The sequence below is a fragment of the Trachurus trachurus genome, assembly GCF_905171665.1.
Source record: "Trachurus trachurus genome assembly, chromosome: 3".
NCBI lineage: Eukaryota > Metazoa > Chordata > Actinopteri > Carangiformes > Carangidae > Trachurus > Trachurus trachurus.
In genome coordinates this window covers 1,814,326-1,823,051 of record NC_139893.1, presented here as the reverse complement: position 1 = coordinate 1,823,051, position 8,726 = coordinate 1,814,326, and the positions used below count along the sequence as shown (strand labels likewise).

Below are 8,726 nucleotides of genomic sequence, written 5' to 3'. Positions count from 1 at the left end.
GAACTTGTTTTCAGATAATTTTCATTTGTTTCAAACTAATTTTCACTTGAAATAAGTAGAAAAGTGAGAGCTTAATTTTTTTACTTATTTAAAGTGGAAAATTTGCTAGAAAAAATTAAAAAGTGTCTAAAAACAAGCTGCTTTTTATGTGATGAGTCTTATTTTAAGTATAATTAGATTATTTTGACTATAAATAAGACAATGATTCTTGGTAAGATTTTGAATTTTTGCAGTGTATAAAAAATGTTCATCCTGGAAAAGGAGCTTGAATAAATATTTTATATTAATTATATTCAGGTCAATGGCGTGATGTCACCCAGTGTCAAATGGTGTAACTGGTATTTTTTCATAAAAATCTAACTACAAAAGACTCAAATGTGAAATAAATGTAATTTGCTTTTCCAATGCAACACTATTGTCTATTGTTTCTTTACATTTTTTACATAATTTGTCAGATTATTTAGAAGAAAAGCTTTTTGTTTTTTTAGGACCAGTCCTGCTCAGTGTTGCTAAAATGCATTAAAATCTAAATATAGCAATATAGCAAACACTATGAAAATCTGCTTGAAAGAAGTAAAAAGTGTCTAAAAACAAGCTGCTTTTAATGTGATGAGTCTTAGTTTAAGTAGAATGAGATTTGTTTTGACTAGAAATTAGACATTTTGACTAGAAATAAGACAAATATTCTTGGTAAGATTTTGAGTTTTTGCAGTGTGCTCTGTGTAAACCGACCGGCTGATGACGAGCGTTTCCTCTCCGTCGATCCAGACTCTCACCACGTCGCCGTACTTGTTGTTGTAGTAGTTGCTGGCGGTGCCGATCCCGGTCCAGATGAACCGGATGTAGGAGAGAAGAGGCCCCAGACCCAGACAGAAGGACGGACCTGAGGACGAGGCGTCAGGTTCAATGGTTTGTTTTGCACAAGAGAAAAGTCATTCAATAGAAAATAAGTCACACTGCAAAAACTCAAAATCTTATATATTTAACATCAACTTATGTTCTTGTAAGTCTGCTGAAAGAGTCTGCTATAGCAATGCTACAATGGTTCGAAGAAAGAAGAAAAAGAGAGAGAGGGGGATGATAGATAGAAAGACGTAGATAGATAGAGAGGGAAAGAAAGAAAGAAAGAAAGAAAGAAAGAAAGAAGTTAAAATACAGATGAAGGGGTAGAAGAAAGAAAGAAGAAAAAGAGAGAAAAAAGAGACAGAGGGTTTGAAAGAAAGACATAGATAGATAGATAGATAGATAGATAGATAGATAGATAGATAGATAGATAGATAGATAGATAGATAGATAGATAGATAGATAGATAGATAGATAGATAGATAGATAGATAGATAGATAGATAGACAGACATCTTTATTGGCAACATACAGAATGTTTTAAAAACAAAAAACATACGTCAACACAACTGCTGACAAAGGGTTAAAACACAAAAAAGCCATCGTCTTATTTCCATTGTGGTCCCTTAGCAAGAATATTTGTCTTATTTCTAGTCAAAATGTCATTTCTAGTCAAAACAAATCTCATAATACTTAAAATAAGACTCATAACATTAAAAAGCAGCTTGTTTTTAGACACTTTTTACTTTTTTCGAGCATATTTTCACTTGAAATAAGTATATGATAGTGGAGCAAGTTTTTCTTTCTTATTACAAACACAAAAAACTTTTTTCTACTTATTTCAAGTGAACATTTGTTCGGAACAAGTGAAAATGATAAAAAAAGTCTGCATAGATTACAAAGATAGATAGAGGCACAAAAAACTAAGTCACACTGCAAAAATAATTTTTGTCTCATTTCTAGTCAAAATGTAATTTCTAGTCAAAACACATCTCATAATACTTAAAATAAGACACTTTTTTTACTTCTTTCAAGCAGATTTTCACTTGAAATAAGTAGAAAAATTTGACAGTGGAGCAAGTTTTTCTTTCTTATTACAAGCAAGGAGGAACTGGAACCAGAGCAGACAACAACATGTAGATTGTATTATAGTTATATATAGATTATATTATAGATGAAGTGATGCAAACCAGTGCAGTTATAAGCTCGTCCACACATCAACACCTACACTGCAAAAACTTAAAATCTTACCAAGAATATTTGTCTTATTTCTAATTAAAATATAATTTCTGGTCAAAACAAATCTATTTATACTAAAAATAAGACTCATCACATAAAAAGTAGCTTGTTTTTTAGACACTTTTTACTTTTTTCAAGCAGATTTTCACTTGAAATAAGTAGAAAAATCTGATAGTGGAGCAAGTTTTTCTTCCTTATTACAAGCACAAAAAACCTGCTTTCACTGGCAGATTTTTCTACTTATTTCAAGTGAAAATTGTACATTTTTTAGGTGATGAGTCTTATTTTAAGTGGAAAGAGATTAGTTTTGACTAGAAATTAGACATTTTGACAAGAAATAAGACAAATATTCTTGGAAAGATTTTGACTTTTTGCAGTGCAGGCTATATTGTCGTATTAAAAGTAGCATGAACCCACCTGGGACCATCGTCGTCTTCTTCCTCCTCATGTCCGTGTGACTCCATGCGACCAGCAGCAGCCCGGCCAGCAGGATGAGGGTCCTGGTTGCCACGGAGACGCCCGGCGGCTGCACGGCGGTGGCGTTGGAGGACGCAGCAGAGATAGACACAGACACGTCGGTCAGAAGGAGCGAGTCGGGGGGAGAAGAGAGCGGCAGGTGACAGGCCGAAGGGACCAAAGCCATGATGGAAGAGCTGAGCTGAGTGTTAGAGCAGCTGCTTCAGCACCAAGACGCTGCTTTATATCGGTGCTGAGCCAGGTCAGGGTAACACACACGCCACAACAAAGAGCCTCAGAGGTAAACACACACACGTAGACACAGACACGCACACACACACAGCCTTGAGGCGCTGGGTGAGGAGGAGCCTTGAGGAGGAGGAGGAGGAGGAGGAGGAGGAGGAGGAGGAGGAGGAGGAGGAGGAAGGTGGTGTGTGTGTTATCTCCTCTGTTTGACTTTCTGATGATGAGACTCTGGAGCTGCTCATCCTTTGATCATCAAACAGCCTTCACACTCAGTTTTAGGAATAGGAGTGACTTTATTCTTCTCTGCAGTTCTCTCCTTGCTGTGCTGTGGATAGTTATTCTTCTGAGATACCTATTAAAGAACTTTTCAGTTTTCCCTTTAAAGGGAGAGTTCAACATTCTGTCAAATTGGCCCATTGCCATAATCCCTATAGTCATAGCAGTAGGTTCGTTACCTTTAATTGTCGGTGCAAGCTGTTTTTAGAACGGCGGAGCAGAGCCGTGAGCTGCTCAGAGCTACGCTACGGAGGCTCATTATAGGATTTCTTGGTTTCTCTCATCAAACTCATCAAACACACAATCCAACAACTCCACAACGCTCTGGTGGACAAGTTGTGACCTGCACATTCACCACGCTATGAGATAATAACACAACGTTACCACACAGAGTTGTTTTAGAGGGAAATTCATGCAAAACCACTGATGCACGTTGCCTTCAGGGACAGTTTTTCATCAAGCAGTCTCTGTATTTCCCTCTAAAACAACTCTGTGTGGTAACGTTGTGTCGCCTGATTGTATCAGGTGACCTTAGGGATTACTGTACTTACAGTGCGTCTTCACTTTTTCTCTTCATGTCTGACGAAGGGCAGGTGCCCAAAACGTTACACTTAAAGGTCCATTGTGTAGGAATTCCTCCATCTAGCGTTGTGGTTGTATATCTCAAGCAACTCAGTCGTATTTTTCATGCTGCATTCACGTGAAATTGGGCAGACGGCAGACGGACGACAGCCGCTGCACGTAACACCATAAACAAGCCTCTTTTCCCACAAACACAATGTAGACAGTGTAGCCTACATCCCAACCAACACAGAGTTGCAGCACATTCAGTGGTCTACATACAAAACAGCAGAAGAATTTATTGTGTAGAGTTACAGTAAAAAAAAGAAAACGCAGGTGGTGGTTGGTGCAGAGAGATGGAGCTCTGCAGGATCTCTGGAAACACACAGAGAGAGAGAGAGACCAAGGCCAAACTACAAAGTGCAACAGATAAAGATAATGACAGAATAAAATGTGCAGGAGGAGAGTAGACATCTCTCTAGATTTGAACATCTTTAATGTCCCCAAAAGGCAGTTAGGTTTGCAGCAGAAGTTCAGACACAGTGAAATCTTACATAGCAGACACAAATAATAGAAATAAATAGGCTACATAGAGTCATCACAAATTACACTATAGTGCATCGTTCCCAACAGTCTCGCCTACAGCTTATCTAAAAAACAGGTGGAACAAAGGATTTCAGATATCTATTTGATTTGGCCTGACAAGGGAAAGTAAAGAAGCTGAAACTCTGCATGAAGAGGATGGAGAGGGTTTGGTACAACGGCCCTTGGCCTCTGATAAAACACTGTGAAGGTCATTCAGGCGAGTGCCAGTCGTTTTCTGGCAGAGTTTGACCACATCCTTCAGTTTGGTCTCATTTTAGATGCTGAATCATAACAAAAGTTAATATGCACTGCAAAAATTCAAAATCTTACCATGAATATTTGTCTTATTTCTAGTCAAAATGTCATTTCTAGTCAAAATAAATCTCATTATACTTAAAATAAGACTTATCACATTGAAAAGTAACTTGTTTTTAGACACTTTTTACTTTTTTCAAGCACATTTTCCACTTGAAATAAGTAGAAAAATCTGATAGTGGAGCAAGTTTTTCTTTCTTATTACAAGCACAAAAAACTTGCTTCCTGGCAGATTTTTCTACTTATTTCAGTTGAAATTTAGTTTGAAACAAGTGAAAATGATCTAAAAACAAGTTATTTTTTAGGAGATGGTATGGCTGCTTTAAGTGGAAAGAGATTAGTTTGACAAGAAATAAGACAAATATTCTTGGAAAGATTTTGAGTTTTTGCAGTGTAGACTCAATAAAAGATGAATAAAACATTTTGAAAGCTTTTTGTCAACATTAAAAGTAGAGTCTGGATTTTTGTTTGTTGCAGTTTGTAAACAAAACGTTGAAACTGGGCCCCTCCTCTGGGGCTAAGCTGTGTAGCCTCCTGCCCCAGACAGCAGCGGTTGTCATGACAACAAAGGAAAGGAAATACAGTCTAAGTGAAGCTCTGAGTGGAGCCGTGGGCCGATAGCCGACCGTCACCAACACCGGGAGAATCCGGTGTTATGTTGTTATGTCGTTGTGTTGAGCTGGGAAGACGGTGTTAGCTTCGGATGCTAACCGCTACCGCTAACCGAAGTTAGCATCGAGCTAGCTCACTACAACGGCCCTCATACTTGTTACCTGTGGAGGCTTTAGTTGTCGGTGACGGTGGGGAATCGGTCCGCGGCTCCAGAGCTTCACTCAGACTGTTTTTTTCTTTTTCTTTGTGGTCCTGATGCTGCTGCTGAGAGAGAGAGACGTGCTAGCTGCTAGCACTCGTTAGCATCAGAGACAGCTAGTGCAGCTAGCAGCCCTGAGCCTCGTAGCTTCACCTGAGCTCTGTCATTGGCTGGAGAGAAAACACAGACTCTTTCACCATAGATATCTATGCTCTCCCGCGACTCTCTCGCTCTCCAGTCTCCACCCAGAAACGTCCACGTGCATAACAGAGCAAAAGACCAAAATACAGCGCCCACCACACAGGACTAGAAGCCCATGACGATTAAAGGGGACCTATTATGCTTTTCCAGCTTTTCAGACTTTTATATATGTTTAAAATGTTGGATAATGGTTCTAGAGGCCGTGGAAGTGTCATATCCTGAGGTTAATGCATTTGGGGGTAAACCCTGCTAGATAATTGGGATTTCTCTGCACACCTGTTAACACTCGGTTGCGCTGAGTTTTTTTTGACATGAGCTCGCGTCTACGTCATGGCGTGCCGGACTCCCCTACATGGTCATGCCGAGGTCTCGGCTCCAGCCGGCCCCGCCTCCTCCCATGCTGCTCTGTTGTGCCTGGTGTCACAGCGGAGAGCGGAGCGGACTACTTCCTGCTTTTTCCCTGCATGTTTTAGCGCTGTCGCGCCACTTTACTGAGTTTTATTTAGAAGTTTACGCCGACGTTTCATGTAAGTGAAGCTGTACCTGTGTGAGGAGCGACGTACCGCCGGGGCGACGTTGTTCGCCGGACCGACGTAACGCTGGACCACCGGAGCACCGGAGCTCCGGAGCTCCAGCGGCGCCTCACACAGGCAGAGCCCGTCTGCAGGCCTCCTTGGCCGGGCAGGCGTCCGTGCTCATCGCGGTAGAGAAAACCCTCGCTAATAAACATACCCGCAGGTTTTTTAGACGTTTACCGCCGTGTCTATTTAGCAGAATGTTGGTCTCATTGATGAAATCTTGTGGCAGTTGAATTAGTTTGAATGAAAAGTGAAGCTGTGAGAAGGAGAGGAGCAGTGCTGCGGAGCTCTGTAGTCTATGTGCACAAATCACCACATTTACATCAATAAATAACTGTTTTACAATGAACTGACCAGTCTGCATATATTTTTAATTTATTTTATATATTTATTTTTGCATTTTTATAATACATGTTACATGGTTACAGTAGCCTACATGGCAAAGACTACTCCATACCATCTTTGGTTAGGGTGAGACGGTCATGGGCACATTTCATTACACAATGTAGACTGGTCAGATGCAGACTGGAGATCTGGCAATTTGCCTACTGCAGATTTAGCTTTTGTTTGCATACTACATTTTGGCCAAATCAGTATAGGTACTAGTAGTAGACATCGTCATGGTAACACAATGCTGAGGGAGTGGTTCATTTGCATTTAAAGGGAGGGGCCACTGAAACAGACCGTTTTGCGGAGCCCTGTTTTTGAGAATGCTGTGATGTTTGATCTTTGGGGTATTTTGACCAAAGCACGTCACAGACATGTCTTTAAGACACCCAGGAACTATTTTAGTTTGTGCAAAAAGGAGCATAATAGGTCCCCTTTAAAGCCCCTGTACAGACTTTTCATTTAGTGTTGATTTTGGCGGCCCCTGTGGACAAAAGCGGTGGTGTTTTGCCGGAATGAAGACTGCATTTCCCACTGCCAGAAGACGTTTGTCTGGCTGGTGCATGTTGTTTTGGAAACGTCGGAAAGAAGACGGGACTTGCTTTGAAAACTTTTTTTTTTTTTTGCAGCTATCTGCAGCGTGCATATGGATGAGGTGGGCTAATGTATCTATTTGTAGGCTATTCCTAGCCTTCCAGAGATATAGAATTAGACGACTTAGAAATAGCGTATCTTCACACTGATGGGCTCATTTGCTGTCGTAGGTAACAGAGACACGTCAGCAGAAACCACAGACTTTTGCGTATCCAGTTAAAAGCTCTGTACAGGGGCTTTAAGACAGATTTCATTTGTATAAGTCTAATGTTTATTTTTGGCCCAAAAACTCCAGACCAAACCTTTAAAATACCTCAATATCCTCAGATAAAACAACCTCTGATTTGCTTTTCTACAGGCGGCATCTGAGTTGGTCTCAAGAAAGGACAGTTTATCATCCAGGATGGAGCCTAAATACTTACAGTATAGCTACTGACTATTTCCATTGTTGGGCAGAGACTTGACAGTTCCCATGATGACTGACAGCAGAAAGGACCTACAGTAGCTACATCTCCACCTCCAAAAACACAACAAAAACAAAGGTTGAGTAAAAACTCAGAGCTCAGACTTTGCTGCTCCCAGTGTGCAAGTGAATGTTCTGGAAAGTTATTATTATTATTACAGGTTTGTCTGTCATGAAAAGTGAAATTAATAAGAAACATGTAAACATCAGTTTGTTTCCACCAGTAGATGGAGAAGCGGAGCTGCACCAAACTGAATCTGCACATTTACAACAACAACCATATCATTATTTACTCCGACTGTGGTGACACAACTGTTTGACTTTAGTTATTAATTTTTCACTATTTTCTAACAACAGCTCCTAAAGATTCACATCTCATCTTCAAACGGGTCCTTACAAATAATACAAACAGAAAATACAGTCATCAATAATAACACAGAATCATAGTGAAGAGTAAATACAAAACATGTCTAGGCTAAATAGGCAATATCTAATGAAATATGCACTATTGACACATTTGCATACATTTCCAGAACTGAAATCTGAACAATGGATAAAGCTACTTTCAAAATTCTTGTTTTATTTTGTTGACATACTAGAGTCAGAAGTTTTTACAGAGGAGGATTTTGGATATCTGTTTTTATCGCTCTGTAAATGAGAAAATACTGTCACCAGCCCTAAAAAAAAAAAAAAAATTGCCATGTTTTTTGGAATAAAATGTTGTATGAATGATCTATCAAATGAGAAATCATTTGTTTTTGCAGCACACTGCAAAAACTCAAAATCTTACCAAGAATATTTGTCTTATTTCTAGTCAAAACAAATTAAAATAAGACTAATCACATTAAAAAGTAGCTTGTTTTAAGACTTGAGACTAACACTTTTTTACTTCTTTCAAGCATATTTTCACTTGAAATAAGTAGAAAAATCTGATGAAGTTTTTCTTTCTTATTACAAGCAGAAAAAACTTGTTTCACTGGCAGATTTTTCTACTTATTTCAAGTGAAAATTCGTTTGAAACAAGTGAAAATGATCTAAAAACAAGTACATTTTTAGGTGATGAGTCTTATTTTAAGTGAAAACAGATTAGTTTTGACTAGAAATGAGACATTTTGACAAGAAATAAGACAAATATTCTTGGAAAGATTTTGAGATTTTGCAGTGCAAAAACA

The 8,726-nt window shown here is 39.2% G+C and overlaps 1 protein-coding gene across 1 annotated transcript in view; it reads right to left on the bottom strand.

Annotated features, from left to right (window-relative positions):
* cyp19a1a (cytochrome P450, family 19, subfamily A, polypeptide 1a) overlaps window positions 1–2,724 on the bottom strand; it is a gene marked incomplete at both ends in the record, with an annotated part of 14,257 nt that extends 11,533 nt beyond the window's left edge. Inside the window, 2 exons of the mRNA XM_083995300.1 lie at window positions 733–883; window positions 2,499–2,724. Coding sequence (XP_083851426.1) covers window positions 733–883; window positions 2,499–2,724 — 377 coding nt within the window. The remainder of the gene's footprint in view (window positions 1–732; window positions 884–2,498) is intronic.
* Window positions 2,725–8,726: the final 6,002 nt, after the last annotated feature.